Source organism: Antedon bifida, chromosome 6 (assembly GCF_963402885.1).
Source record: "Antedon bifida chromosome 6, ecAntBifi1.1, whole genome shotgun sequence".
Taxonomy (NCBI): Eukaryota; Metazoa; Echinodermata; class Crinoidea; order Comatulida; family Antedonidae; genus Antedon; species Antedon bifida.
The window spans coordinates 4,692,348-4,707,497 of NC_136231.1; the positions used below are offsets into that span (position 1 = coordinate 4,692,348).

The following is a 15,150-nucleotide window of genomic DNA, read 5'->3' on the forward strand; positions in this document are numbered from 1 at the left end:
TGAAGTGGTTCGCGAGTATCCACACACATATACCCATATATCCATCATACATATCCGCTCAGTAGAAAATTAGGTATTAGTTTTGTATAGGAACTTGTACACAAAGGACGCCCTCTATTATTTCAATTATAAAAGTTATAACTTTCTACGTTTACTCAGAAGTTCCAAAAATCAGATTCATATTGTGGATTACGTAGCCATACATCCATGTTTTAACGCTGGACGAGAACATGATGAATTGGTCATTTGATTGGATAATATTCCGAACCTTCAAAAAGAGACAATTACTTTATCTGTAATAAGCATCATCAAACTTAAAAAAGCAACAAAAATGAGGTGGTTTCGAGTACTATGGACATTAATTCTCTTACAGCATTGCAATGCCAATGGTTATGGAGGTACGATTGAAGGTGCTGGGGTGTGCGGATGGTGAGTAACGTGCAAACTTACGTTCGTTGCACTATGCTATTGTAAATTATAATGTTGATAGTCAAATGTATTGATTTAACCTTTTTGATGCAAAGTAAGGCTGCACCAATTTAAATCAATGTATTATTAGTATATTTTGGCATCTGAAAAATTACGATATCTACTAAAACACCCTTACAATTGATTAATCTCAAAGTTGATCGATGACAATTGTTGCACGCAATTGCCAAAATCTACCTCATAAATTGTGTTTGCTTTTGTTAATCTTTTCTCTGATTTTGTTATATTATGTATTGTTCTTGTTCTTATGAAGCTTGCTTTAAAAGATGAAATAGTAAAATAATTGTCTATGTTAAGTATTTCAATACATTTCTGAGGGTTTATCATATAGGCCTAATGCAACATGCAATTTGCAATGAAAATATTATATTCAACAAGTATAAAGTTGAATAAATTAAACATTATAATATATATGATAAGCAATCTTAAAATAAATAAATCATATAATTTAGCTTATCGAACTTTTGCATTTGCATTTGCATTTGCATTTTCGGGTCAAAACACACGTCACATTCCCACAATACAACAGCTCGGTTCCCGTTAACAAAAGTAGTGCCGTTGGTGTGCCTACTATTAAACCTTGTTACAATTTTGTTTAATGGAAATATAAATATAGCATTAACAATGGTCAGAGATTTAGAAAATTAATTATATTTGTATATTATACACATGTCATTCATTATGATGACAATTAAATTAGTAAAAATTAGTATAATTAAAACAGGAAATGAATTGCGCATCAAACATTTATTTTATTCTTGCATAACCTTCTTTGCGTTCGTAATGTACAACATGCCAACTATGGAATTAAGTAAAACTAAAATGACTTAAAAGTAAACATTAATGTGGATCTAGCCTGAAGTTTTAGGTCTACTCTTCAAGGGATATTATTTTGACAGGAAATATTGCTTTGAAGAGGGCATGAGTAATAGGACATGAGGTAATATCCCAAAGATCTCCAATGTATTTTATTATTGAATATGGAAACGCACCAGAGCAATACATCCTATAATAGGATAATAACATAATTCGGCCCAAAACAACTCTTAATCATGCTCGACGCGACCGATTTAATGATGTGCATGTTATGTTGATAAGCTGGATTATAAATAACATTCAAATGTGTTTCATTAATTGCTTGTACAGTACAGAATTATGGTTTCAACTAAACTACCGCGAGGTACGTATTCTTGGTCTTTCTTGGTCTTGCACATTTTACTACGGTATGCAGTGCTTATTTCGTCAGCCAACACTTCATTTAAAATAAGCGATTCATTGAAACATAACGGAGAAATATGCAAGCAAGCAGTTTTTTCGAACGCTGGCTATTGATTATTACAGTTTTATACGTGTACGTCAACTTAGTGTTATTTTCATATTGAGTCTGGTGTACCAAAGCTAATAAAAAATAATCAATGTAGCTTTACTTTTCTGAAATCATAGTGTTGGAAACACTGCAAAGAATAGGCTAACCTTTATATTCGTGATGAGGCACTTACTGGACGGCAGGGCTTTATTACCGCTGCAAGTCCGATGTTTATTCAATTAGATCATTTACGGTATAACCTATTAATTATGTGGGAATCATTGATTACGCTACCAATACAGCTTAAATCATGGTAGACCCATGATAAGATGAATCAGTAACTATTCTTAATTTAAAAATAAATGTAAAAATAAAACTTGGTCCCGTCGGGATCAGAACCCAAGACCTTCATCGACATGACGGATGCCATACCGACTGAGCAATAAACCCAATAGGCCTATTACTCCCTAGTTAATCTCTATTAGTTTATAATTACTTATACTTATGTTTATATATTAAAAATATCTGCCTTTACAACGATTACATACAAGCACAATTTGAAAAATGCAATAAATAGTGTTAAGCTCTGTCTACACTATCAAACTAGTTTGACAAAAAAAGTGTGATGTGCCCTAAATATGGTAGTGATATGCCCAAATATGGTAGTGATATGATATCATCGTGTCCATATGGACATATCACATTTTTTTGTCACATAAAGTTTGATAGTGTAGACAGCTTTTTATAATAAAATGAACGATATCAAGTATTATTGAATACAACTAACAACTTTCAAATTTCAAAAAATCGCTCAATTGCATTTGAGACTATATGGGATTATATCGATATGTTTTTCGCCTAAAATCTTACTATAATTTTCGATCTTAAATAGGCATAAGAAAAGTTGTGTAAAAACAGTTAATACTATAACGATAAAGAGAAAAATTGTCCATGCGATGATACCGTAATCCTAAATAATAGATAATTATGTGTATTAAGTACAAAATCTGCGTAAAATATAAATAAAATATAACGTATATATATATCCAATCTGCAGACAGTACTGTTTCGATCTTATTAGATCTCGTCAGTGCAGCTCAGGTTTCGAAATGAAATGTACCGCAGAACTGGCACAATATATAGGTTGAGCCGGGTATGCGGGACATGGTACACTGATTATGAACACAAAGAGTGCACAAGCTCAACGTATATGTATATAAATCCAAAGGCAAATTACTGAAAAAATGACAATGCTGTGGGTATCAGTGGCTGGATCTCAATGGAGATGCAAAAAAAAAAGCGAAAAGCTAAATCAAAACGATAAGTAAAACAGCCAGAAAAGTTAGCAGAGCTTTCGGGCAACACTAGCCCTTCATATATATGTATTGATTTCTATCCTGATAATAATTAGTATAATAATTATACCTCCTACATGTTTATTCCAATCCCATTTAAATTTGTCCGTTCTTCAAATGTGATAATTTAAAATTAAAATACGTAGAAAAAAGTATAATAATACAACAGTATGTTTTAATATACATTTTAGTGGATTCACATGTGAAGCTTTTCGTGGTAGCGGTGCAACCACGTGCTACATCATGTATCAGAAGGAGGACGGCATGTGGCATCAGGAAGAACATTCACTCATCCACGAAGAGTTCTTAGATCAGAGAGAATGCAACACTGGTAGGTAACGGTTAGGCCTATACATTATATTTGTTTAAAATGTATTTATTTATGACAATTCGGAGACACGTCTCCCGGAGAAGTCAGTAGTCACATAGGCGCTAAGGCTAGTGGCTAAATTAAGCACACCTTAAACTACTGTATCTTAAATTAATACAGAAAAACAGTAAGCGAAAAAGAAATAAAAATGCACTAAATGTGCTTAAAATAATTCGAAAGGTTTATTTTAAATGATAAAATGGTTTGTGAATCAACTACAGATTGAGGTAATGTGTTCCAAAGTGAAATAACAGAGGGATAGTATGATGATTTAGGCTAATTGCTTGTGTGCGAGAAAACGGAATAAAAAATGTTTCTGAGTGATGGAAACGTGCAGATATATCGTGATAAAACTAATAATTAGGAAGCTTTCGATTTGCGACGATCTTAAGAGCTTGTTCACATTATATGTTAATTCATTTGCGCATACACATAGGATGCTTTCCTTACTTGATCCCTTTAAATAGTTTCCAACTAATGTTGGTTAATGAGCATTGAGTATGCTTCATTTTTTCAACAAGGCACCCACGGTGTACGTAGAATGAAGATGATAGAAAAATATACTTGCAAATAGTCATTCCATTTTATTGTAGACCTATGGTTTGAAGCCTTGGGACCGAGAATTAATACGATACTGTTATTTTATCTAATGCTTGCGTAGTACATTAGTTATTCATCCAGGGCAGGTTGGTGGCTGCGCTATTTTTAGAAATGAGTAAGAATATAAAACGGATTGGTCATAGGTCTAACAGCCAAAACAAGAAAATGCCGAAGTAAAATTGTATTATCTAATCATCTGCGAGTGATACTGCCAAGTAGACGATATTCTAGAGTAAATTATAATAGTACTATTGTCATTTCTCGATAAAAACATTATAAAATGCACTCCAAAATATCCGATGTTATTTAGACAACAGTTAGAAAAGGTTTTTCGTATTTTAGTGATAAAATTAGAAAAACGATAAATACTGTTATATCAACGTCAATATGTCACGTAAAGTAACATAGCAGTCAATGCATTAGCTGTTACAATGTGAAACGTACTTATAACTATGTGAAAGTTATAGGTATTGTGAAATAATTTGCAATTATTGTATTATCTGTATCAAGTAAAACGTAATATTTTTTATCCTGAATCAAAGCTTATAAGAATACAAACTCTAATTCGGAGCATGCGCAGAATAATTGCAATGACTCGTATATTTTTAATGTACACATTACTATGTTGAAATAACACGTACACATCTTGAAAAAGTGACTTAGTAAACGATAATTCTCGGTTCCTTCAATGCTTTCAAATTACTCAATGGATTGAAAAAGTTAGGTCAATGTCTTTTTCTATTCGAAAATAAATACATTTTTGGGATTCGGACGATGCTACATGGGAACCGGTTAGATCAAGACACAACTTCGCGCTGATTACTAGCTGCATTATTATGGTTCCATACGTGTTTGATCCAAACAATGACTGGGGTAATAATGTTCAGCGCTTAGAGGTTTCACAACATTAGACGCTATATAAATCCAGGATATTATTATTACATAATGTTTGAAGTTAAAATAAAGTGATCTGTGCAAATAAATGCATACAAAGAATAGAATGTCATTAATATAAATGTACCAATGCTATTGTATTTATTTGTGTTTTATTTAGGATTCCGTCCACACTGCTATATGTTTGTTGCATACCCATCCTACTTACAATTGTCATGTGTTGATTCACATAATCTATGTCGACGTGCAAGCGGAGGTATCGCCAAGATCGACATGAACCACGAGCTTTATGACTTCTCCAGAATCTTAGCAAGTAATCTTGTTACTGATTACCAAATAAAGTATTCTTACAAAACCATAGCTGGTGATCTATGGTACTATAACTCAATCATACAGAACAAGTGCATGGATGTGCAGTCCTTAAATGTATATGGTGGTAGTGATGTACAGGCATCTAATTGTAGAGGGACATTCAAACCAGTGAATTCAATCCTGTGTGAAAACGCACGTAAGTATCATGATGAGTGGAGTGGAATTGTGGCTTGGTTATAATGCTTGGCTACCACTCCAAGGGTCCTGGGTTCAAGTCCCGTCACATGTCAGGATTTTTTCTAAAGATCACCAATTGCTGGATGGATCATCCTTATTAAATGTGGTAAAAAAAATAAACAAATGATGAACAGCTATATGAACGACGGCGCTGTTTCGTTAACTAATGGAAAAGTCTATTAAAAGCAGGGAAGACTGAAATTGTAATAATTTTAGTCTTCCCTGATTAAAAGTAACCAGTGTGAATGTGTGATATACAAGCATGTTAGGTTTCCTTCCCATTCATCAATATTACAAAAATAAACATTTGTTTACCTGCAATTTATTAATTATTATATAATTGATTGTAGCCTAACGGTATACACTTATTAAGAAAATTAACAAACAGGTGTATTCTAAAAATAGCTACTAAATTTGGTAAGGAAACAGCAATATGTAGCATTCAAAGTTATGATGTATTAATATAATTATACACTTTGAAGCTGTGAAGGTTTCAAAACTACATTCATGTATTAAATGGCCTTGTAAAAAAACGGAAACACCTATTTTTTGGTCAAATTAGAAATTTGAACTTGACTGCCACAAATTGTTTCACTTTGAAAAAAAAAACCAGGTCAATTATTTAGACCCATGTGATATTGATTTCCAGGTCCATACATTCTTTCGTTATTAATTCAATTAGGAGTAGTTTGCTACATAACATTGTACAAAGATCAATTATATAGTTTATAGTAATTAAAACAACACTTCCCATTAAGTAATTTACCATTTCGCGATATCATTGTGATAATGTAATTTTAAACTGGAATATTAAAAAGTGATTAAAGCTGATTTAAGGCCTAACAAAAAAAAAAGATTATTGTGGTAGGTTCTGAATTGTGGATATAATTATACGATATGATATTAGCTATTTATATTTTACTATTTCTACATTTCAGCTTTACCAATAAATTCATATTGTGCTCCACTGACAGCAAAGCCAACAAAAAAACCACGATCTCCTACAACCATCGTACGAAAAGTAACCCAAGCAATGCCAAAAAGAACACCAAGTAGCCCTAATGCACCAACAGTAAATGTGTTTAACAGACCAAACCTGGGTCCAGGCCTGACTCCACCACCAACTTGGTGGCCTCAAGACGTTACCACAAAAAATGCAGTAACAAAATCAAAATTTAAAAAGAAGAAAATGGTAGTGAATCATCAAGAACCTCACAACAAAAAGAAAAAGAAGGGTAATGTAACACATATAGTCACTGGCATATTTTTCGTTGGTACAATAGTTATGGTTGGATTCGCTTTACTGATTGGTTGTTTCTTTAGAAGACGACATGATAATCGAACAGACATTTTTAAGTGGTGAGTATTTAGTACACCAGAGAGTTATGTAAATAATTAATGTTTTGATTTCTTTACTTAGATATGTGTGTATGACTGTATAAGCCGATGATCCTTATCATTTAAAAAATAATATTTAAATAAATGTAGTGTGTCAGATGGTAAAGGTCAAAAGGGCAGGGAGGAATTAACAGCTTAATTTCAAGTTTTCTTTTGAAATTGCTTTTAATTTAACTATTTAATTACAATCTACTTTAAAAATTTCAAAATCTTTTGAAATATTAAATAATGATTCAAATGAATCAAACTCATTTGTATAAGTTGCATTATGGCTAAAAATTTACATCCGAATTGTGTTCCCAACTCTTACATACAAGTTGTTTTAGATCTGTATGCTGAGGTCAGCTATTTTTTTACCTTCTTCCATAAACAAACATTTGTTTACACATGTTACCTATAAGAGCATAATTATAGGAGAAGGCTTAATTGTTTGAAGTCATTTCGCGTCCCTGGAAAAACATATTACTATACGTATTATGCTTTATATATTACGGTTATTAATAGAAAACAGCTCATTCGTTGAGTTAATATCTTATAATAATGATTAATAGTTTAGGAATCGTGCAATTATAGTGTCAATAAATAATTATAATCTAGACCCACTAAATATGACCTTTTTTAATGCCCAATGCCCCATAAATGTATTGATATTCCTTTACTCACGCACTCTTACAAACTTAGTTGTTGACGTCAATCTTTCGGATGTAGGCTACTGTAGCTCTTCTAGTAGATGTTGGCGTTTCATAGTATTGTGTCAATGCGTGCCTGTCTCGAAGCACGTTACTTCCCGTGATGACGTATAACAATTTTATTCTATTTGGCAGTGTTGCCAAGTACCTTGTTTTGTAATACTATTTGAATATAATATTACCCCGAAGGATGTGACCGCCAAATGTATGAATAAAGGAAACTGGGGGATTAGCTTTTGTATTCGATTGCGTATTAGTTAAAAAAAAGTTTGTTTTACCCTTCCTATTCCTAGTTTCATTAATTATTGTTAGATGTTTATAAAGCATTACGATATACTGGTGACGCTTATCAAAATATCGAGCTATTTTTATCTTCAATGTGGACCGGAAATGTCAGAGTAACTGTTATAGGCACTATAACAGTCTCCTTTTATTATTATAATATATAAATTGTTTATTTGCTTGACTGTATACTACAATGTGAACGCTTATTTATAAAATATCTAGATATATATTTTTCATGTTAGCTGACTTTTCTTTCGTTGATGTTTTTTTTCTGTTATTTCCTTTTTTGCATTATGAAAGTTAAACAAAAAGTATCATTAACACGAAATAATTTTAAAAACTTCTAAAAATTAAATAACCACATCACATCGTATTTGTAATCAAACATATAATAATAATGTTGGTTATTTCACAGGTCAAACGCATCGGAGCTTGCTGACAAAACCCAAGAATATGAAGAGGTCGATGCTAGGAATGCTGTAAGTGATCATGTAGACGGATATTCAGTCATAAATACAAAAAGATACCAAAACACACGAATTGATTCAGTCAGTCAGAAACTTAGTCAGGAGGATTGTAGGCGATACAGGTTATCGAAAGCAATGAGCACTGATGTAAAATACGGTGACAATTTAAAAGAGTTACACTATCAGCAAGATCTTTTGAAAGCTCAGAATGCGTCGCCTGGCCGCCTACCCAAACCACGCGTGCGCAGTTATGACCTAGACCGAACGAGCAGTGGAATATCAGTCTGTGGTTCTTCGAGATCATCTGCTCTGTATGAAATCCGTGGTTTGGAATATGATTACGCCTATACAAGCAATAACCATGTATTTAGAAGTCCTTTTAATCAACAATACATTGGAAACGTCCAAGAACCGTCATATGATTATGCGTACGCGACATCAAAATGGGTGAAGAAAACAAAGAAAAATAGACCGAGAAAAAAACGAGTCCATCATTTACATGGTGATATATGACGTTGATGACTTTTACTTGCATTATTGATACTATTCCGTTATTCCGTTCAACTGCAAACATGTTTAATTTAAATCTTAAAAGAGTGCATGGATTTTAGATCAAAATGGTGCTTAGGTGATACATATACTTTTGATTGAATAAATTGTAATGTTAAGAAAAAATATATATTATATTTTTTTACAATTTGAGTAGGACAAACATTATTATTATTATTATTCTTTTTCAAAAATTATTATTTCATCCATTTCCAAAAACACGATCAATAGGCCACCAGCTGTGGCAACAATACAAAAAAGGTTTTCAAAATGTATCAATAGAATTAATAAATTCCAAAAAAATTCATAGCGGAAAGTTGAAAATATTATATCATTACTTCTGGTGTCCTCAATACTAATTATTATTACTGTATATGAAGAAAGAACGAGGCTCAGTATATTGTTTTAACGAATGTTCAACTTTAACAAATAAACATTAATATTGAATGAATACATTTAAAGGATAAATAAATAACGTAAATAAATATTTTATGAAGGAATTGTATTTTGATTATTTTAACAGTGAACTTAGATTAAGAACAATAAATAACTTATGTGCATTTGCGTCAACAACACGCAGTACCTTTCTGCTGATCGTCACTCTATCCAAACCTGTCAATTGTATATGTACACGGAGAACAACAGTTAATTATATACAGTATCTTTTATTTCATTTTCTGGTTTTGGTTCTGATATATTATAAATATGAGTATGTAAGTATACTTGATTATTATATAGATTTATCTATTAGCATAATATAAACTACACAGACAGGGCATTCTGGCAAAGTATGGTTTTAGTTTTATACGACGAAGCAGCAACAGCAACAACCACTCATGTATGCTTGATTGTGGATATCGCAAACACACAATAACGGTAACATTAAAAGGAAATGGAAGTGAACCGTCTTTTCTGTTCAGAATTGCGGCTGAATCAGATGGTTTCGCATCGCCTATAGACTTCAGCATTATATTCAAAATAGAATTGAATAACAGTTTAGTGTTACAGTATAATGTTCTGTGTTTTATAAAACAATCAAATAATTAATTAATTTAATGTTACTTCTCTAGAGAAAATATTGTTGAAGGCCTATTCAACACGGCTCGTTGGATAGAACAAATCATTGTCATGTTACATATTTCTTACATAACTTTCCGACTTCTTTCAACACAGGATTCCTAGTATGCGTATGCCCAGCACTACAGTCGCGGGCAAAGAGTCGAATGATAATATACACGATTGGGTAGGCATACTTGGAATTGTAATTGCATTGTCTGTAGCCTTAGCTGCCCTTTACGCTACAATAAAAAAGAGGTTGGATAAAAGGTATAGTAGTATTTTTACACTATTCAGCGTTGATTAACACGATCGCAATTATCATATAACGTCCAAGTTCTTTGTAACTTGCTATAGTGTATAGTTTTGGTTTCCACGTGGAGACAGCGCAAAGACCTAAGTGCCACGCACGTAAATTAATCAATCATGACGCGATAGATCATCTGAACTCTCACTTAGTGATTGGTCAACTCGCTTGGGCGGCACGACGCTTGGGCGTCCTAGTGTGAACTAAGCTTATACACCCTGTGCAGCTTTTTAGCGTCAAACGATAGAAGCATGCCGTGAATGAGTTAGAGAGGCATTATTTCTATTTCGACAATAGCCCATTTTTTGTTTCCATTTTTTTGTACAATTAGGTTTAAATGATTACCTGAAAAAAATACGTTTGCGTTTAGTTTATTAAAGTTTAATTTGCTAGTTTTTTTGATATGGAGCTTTCCAATTGCGGCAACCAACGACCAACGTTGATAATTTATTGTGCGCAACCGAAGATATTGGGACGTGTTTTCTCCCTTCCCACTCGGACACTGCAGGTTTCTAGGTTTGATGATTTCTAGGTCCGGGCGGCGATTTGTTTTCGTACATAAGTTGGGGACCCCATGTGAAAGATAGCCGAACTACTTCCTAAATAAACCTAACCCTCTAAATAATCTCTATCTTACTATAAAGTAAAAGAAGGAGCTCATGGGAGTCGAACCCCATACATCGACATGTAAAGTCCATAGCCTTATCCACTCGACTACACAGACGGCTCGACAGAAATCGTTTGCATTAGCGAATTGTAGTTATGACTATTAAGGATATGACTAATGAATATTCATGTTTATTTTGTGACGTTTCACGAGGGGTCCCCAACTTATGTACGAAAAGAAATATCGCGCCCGGGCGACGACTGACGACACATTGATTGACCCGTGACCTTAGGTTGGTCTTCGATCGTCCCAAATTGAAAACTCCCTATAATGTTTAAAACAATAATTGTAATTGGTACGATGTTCTTGTATTTACGAACTAGTGATTACAATGATATGGCAATTAATTATGATGAAGAGGAGGAAGTGGAGAGCGAATATAAGCATAGCGCAGGTAAAGACAATAAAAAAAAATTTCCATCGATCTTCTGATAATCAATTTCTTTTCCTGAATACTGTGACCGGCCGTATTCACCAATTAAGTCAATATTAAAAGACACCATCCTTACAATAATGCATATTTTACATAACATGCAGTTTGTAAATTAGATAAAACGAATTGTAGAGATAGGATTACAGAGGAGGATTATTATATAATCTATGGGCAAATGTTTCCTTTAGCTAGTGTAAAGGCCCATTTACACTAGGGCGATAACGATCGACAATAAAAAGATAAATATGCATTTTTCATACCTAAAACAAAAGAATTAAAAAAAGTTTTCATCCTAGAACTATAGGATTATCATCTATGCATCTATAATATTTCCATACGTCCAATCAAATGACGTCATGATTAGTAAGAGCAATAATATCGTTACAATAGAACTATGTTATTGCTTTTATTGATCATGACGTCATTTGATTAGATTTTCAAAAATGTTATTTTTATCAAATACAGCATACATGATTATCCTATAGTTCTAGAACGAAAACTGTTCTAATTTCCTTCATTTTATCCAAGAAATGGTATGTTTATCTATTTATCGTCGATCGTTATCGCCCTAGTGTAAATGGGCCTTAACGTCGTTTTTAAATTCGACCATGACGCTTATGGTCTGTAATTTGAAATCGCGGTAATTAGGAATGCAATGCTTTTAATCAATATACAATAATAATAAAAACACATTTTCTGTTTAATTGAAGAATATACAAATGATTATTCGGACATGTACAAGACAAACTTTGAGGGAGAGTACGTGCATTTAAGTATCCATGATAATGTGGTTACTATCACCACATCGCCTGCAGGTTAGTATTCGTTTATGTTTTTTTTCTGTCTTAAAAACAATTTATTTGGAAATGCTCCTTCAATTTATATGAGGTTACATAAGCCTATTTATAGAGAGTGAATTTTATTTTCCTGCTCAGCTTTAACACGAAGAAAAGGAGTCATGAAGCACAACTTTTCATTTCAATAAAATGCGGTTGAAAATGTTTATAATTAGTGTTAATTAATAATACCTTTGAATTTGTGTTAAAACATTGTAAAATAATCATAAATATTTGTATTATTTAAGGTATACGGTACATTTGATAAATTTAGATTAATAAAGATGACATAAAAGATGTTTGAATGCACCCTCTATAATAGCCAGGAAGTTACTGTGTGATAGAGGGCTTCCAAGTGTTGATACTAAATGACATGTGGTTGACACTATACGAGGCCAAACATTATTGTATTATTTTTTCTATCATTATTTTGTTGTGATGTAACACTACGTGGCTATTCCATCATCCCACCACCAGCGTACTGAGAATTCTGTATATTTCTCGTTAATGCTACCAATTAATTTTTTACGTAACATTTAAACTATTAGATAGATAAAATTATAGATAGATTAAAACTATCTATCACTGAATGAAAAATGTAATTCACAAATTAGGAGGAAAATTGAAACTTTCTCAAATCAATGTTTTATATGTTAAAATCATGCTTCTTCTTTTTTTCGATTTCTTATGTTTAGTTTCACAAGATTCTGATGGTAAAAAAGGCAAAAAAGACAAAAAAATAAAAAAATCGTCTGCTGATGTAACTACCACACCAAATGAGGAGAACGGTACAAAATACGAGCCGCCGCAATTTGATTCTGTGTATGAATATGGAATAGTCAATGCTATTTATGATGATGGGATCTCTGATATTGACAGATACACGTACACCTAGAAATTATGTCTACAAGCATGTTTATTTTTAGCTTGTTTCATAACATCATGTGGGTTCAAAATTTCAGTTGTTAAATACCATTGAAACTCTAAAGTTTTCGAAATCATGATATGATTGGTTTTTACAGTATATAATAAACTTTTTGTAACTGCACTTTGGAAATGTACAAACTTATAATTCATTTATGTGATTACCTTACTATAGTATACCTTCCCTTATATCGTATTGTTTGCATGAGCCAACCTTGTTAATGCTGAGTATTACCGGGTAAGAACCGTTCCTTTTTATATAAAAAAGAAGAAATTACAGAAAACTGTTGCTTTTTGTATAACCTTAGCATTTTTTAGAATAACAATTGGTTCTCTTTTCAATCCGCACCTTGTTGTAGGAATTCCAAATCACTGGGTATCGATTGCCATAGTTTTCGAAGAACAAAAGTGTTCCATCACTTCACTTCATCAATTGAGTGTGATCGAGTAAATAAAGAATGATTGTTTTTCAATTGCTCACTGATATACAATAGTGCTTGGTTTTAAGGAGACATTTTGAAAAATGTTCGTTCGATACAAGTCGTAGATTGTAGGTAGGGAGGAAATAGAAATAATGCAACATACTAATATTATTTCCTCTGGTGATAAATGTATACGTCAGTACTCAATTATATCATAAATTAAATATCATTAGTATTATTCAATTGTCACTATTATCTATTTTGAGATTTAAGATAAAATGTACAGATTTTTTATCTAGTTTAATTAGATTTTCTGATAGGTCTATATCATGGTCAATTGCTATTCTGTTTAATGTATCATATACGTCAGTACTCAATTATATCATAAATTAAATATCATTAATATTATTCAATTGTCACTATAATCTATTTTGAGATTTAAGATAAAATGTACAGATTTTTTTTCTAGTTTAATTAGATTTTCTGATAGGTCTATATCATGGTCAATTGCTTTTCTGTTCAATGTATCAATGCATGTTTTTATACGTCTCTAATGAAATGTTTATCAGCGGACTACCAATATTCTTGTCTCGAGTAGATCATTTGAAGCAAAAAAAATGGAAATAAATTGTTTAAAGTGTTAATTTATACCAAACGGCAATGAACTAGCTTCTGACATTACTACAACGATCCACTGATCCATTGTGTAAAGTAGATCTGTATCAATGGTGTGGGAATTTTTAGCCAGGGTTATGGCCGAAACTTTCAGTGTAATTAGTTAAGGTAGCACCACTGCAACAATAATAATATAAGCCACCATACACAACAATTTTTACTCCCCTGCTTTCCGGGCCAAACACCTGCGTGCATTTACTGCACCCTATTACGCAACGCAAAGCCGTATTACAAGGACAAGTAAAGACACTGTAACTTATTTAAATGTTGCAGATATTTCTGTTTATTTGTTGTTAGATTAAGCTTTAATGAAATAAAATAAATAAACAAGTGGCAAATTGTACATCATGCTGATGATGATTTAGCTTTTTTTTAAAAATGTAAACAAGAGTCTTGTATAATGGTCAGTGATTCACCAATTCACAGGTTGTACAACTTGTGAAACATTGAAAACCGTCAATGATTTGTTTCCGTCGGCAAAAATGAGTAAAGCAAAAGTAAATACGTATATTGTTATAATTTCCTTTCCTTGAGTTAAAATACTATGATGGATATTATGAATCCTTCCTACGCCTTCTGAAGTCTACAAAGTTTGAGGTGACGTGGGTCCATGAGCGGAAACTGAACACAACTATATAACACAGACTACATACTTAAGCACTATTGGGTAAAAACATAATCCAAGATTATCAAAGTCAAGCAGGTAAGGCAAAATAACACATTATTATTATTAGTAAAAGTAAGATAATTGGATAAAAAACATTAATTTAGAAAACCAAAGTTTATGCTTTGGAGAGAACCATTGTAGTTGAGGCGATTCTCTCGGGTTTTAATTGTCTTGATCCGAACATTTAGGAGCTGATCAACATTTCTGTAAAG

At 32.4% G+C, this 15,150-nt stretch overlaps 3 protein-coding genes across 3 annotated transcripts in view; 2 read left to right on the plus strand and 1 right to left on the minus strand.

Annotated features, from left to right (window-relative positions):
• LOC144844930 (15-hydroxyprostaglandin dehydrogenase [NAD(+)]-like) overlaps window positions 1-15,150 on the minus strand; it is a 57,304-nt gene that overhangs the window by 4,343 nt on the left and 37,811 nt on the right. The gene's annotated exons all lie outside the window — the stretch shown is intronic.
• LOC144844924 (uncharacterized) lies at window positions 185-8,915 on the plus strand. Its single transcript, XM_078702037.1, has 5 exons — window positions 185-429; window positions 3,342-3,481; window positions 5,175-5,522; window positions 6,502-6,922; window positions 8,351-8,915. Exons 1-5 carry the CDS (start codon window positions 332-334, stop codon window positions 8,913-8,915), a joined length of 1,572 nt encoding a protein of 523 aa, XP_078558163.1. The 5' UTR covers window positions 185-331.
• On the plus strand, window positions 9,568-13,443 carry LOC144844931 (uncharacterized). The gene is made up of 5 exons (XM_078702044.1): window positions 9,568-9,664; window positions 10,125-10,277; window positions 11,305-11,375; window positions 12,125-12,229; window positions 12,946-13,443. Exons 1-5 carry the CDS (start codon window positions 9,657-9,659, stop codon window positions 13,143-13,145), a joined length of 537 nt encoding a protein of 178 aa, XP_078558170.1. The 5' UTR covers window positions 9,568-9,656; the 3' UTR covers window positions 13,146-13,443.

What these genes read in the sequence shown, in the direction of transcription:
- LOC144844924 (XM_078702037.1), top strand. Translation starts at nt 332, where the DNA reads ATGAGGTGGTTTCGAGTACTATGGACATTAATTCTCTTACAGCATTGC. An exon ending in GGTGCTGGGGTGTGCGGATG is followed by an intron (nt 430 to 3,341) that starts GTGAGTAACGTG and finishes TATACATTTTAG; the next exon opens with TGGATTCACATGTGAAGCTT. An exon ending in TCAGAGAGAATGCAACACTG is followed by an intron (nt 3,482 to 5,174) that starts GTAGGTAACGGT and finishes TGTTTTATTTAG; the next exon opens with GATTCCGTCCACACTGCTAT.
- LOC144844931 (XM_078702044.1), top strand. An exon ending in CGAATATAAGCATAGCGCAG is followed by an intron (nt 11,376 to 12,124) that starts GTAAAGACAATA and finishes GTTTAATTGAAG; the next exon opens with AATATACAAATGATTATTCG. An exon ending in TATCACCACATCGCCTGCAG is followed by an intron (nt 12,230 to 12,945) that starts GTTAGTATTCGT and finishes TCTTATGTTTAG; the next exon opens with TTTCACAAGATTCTGATGGT.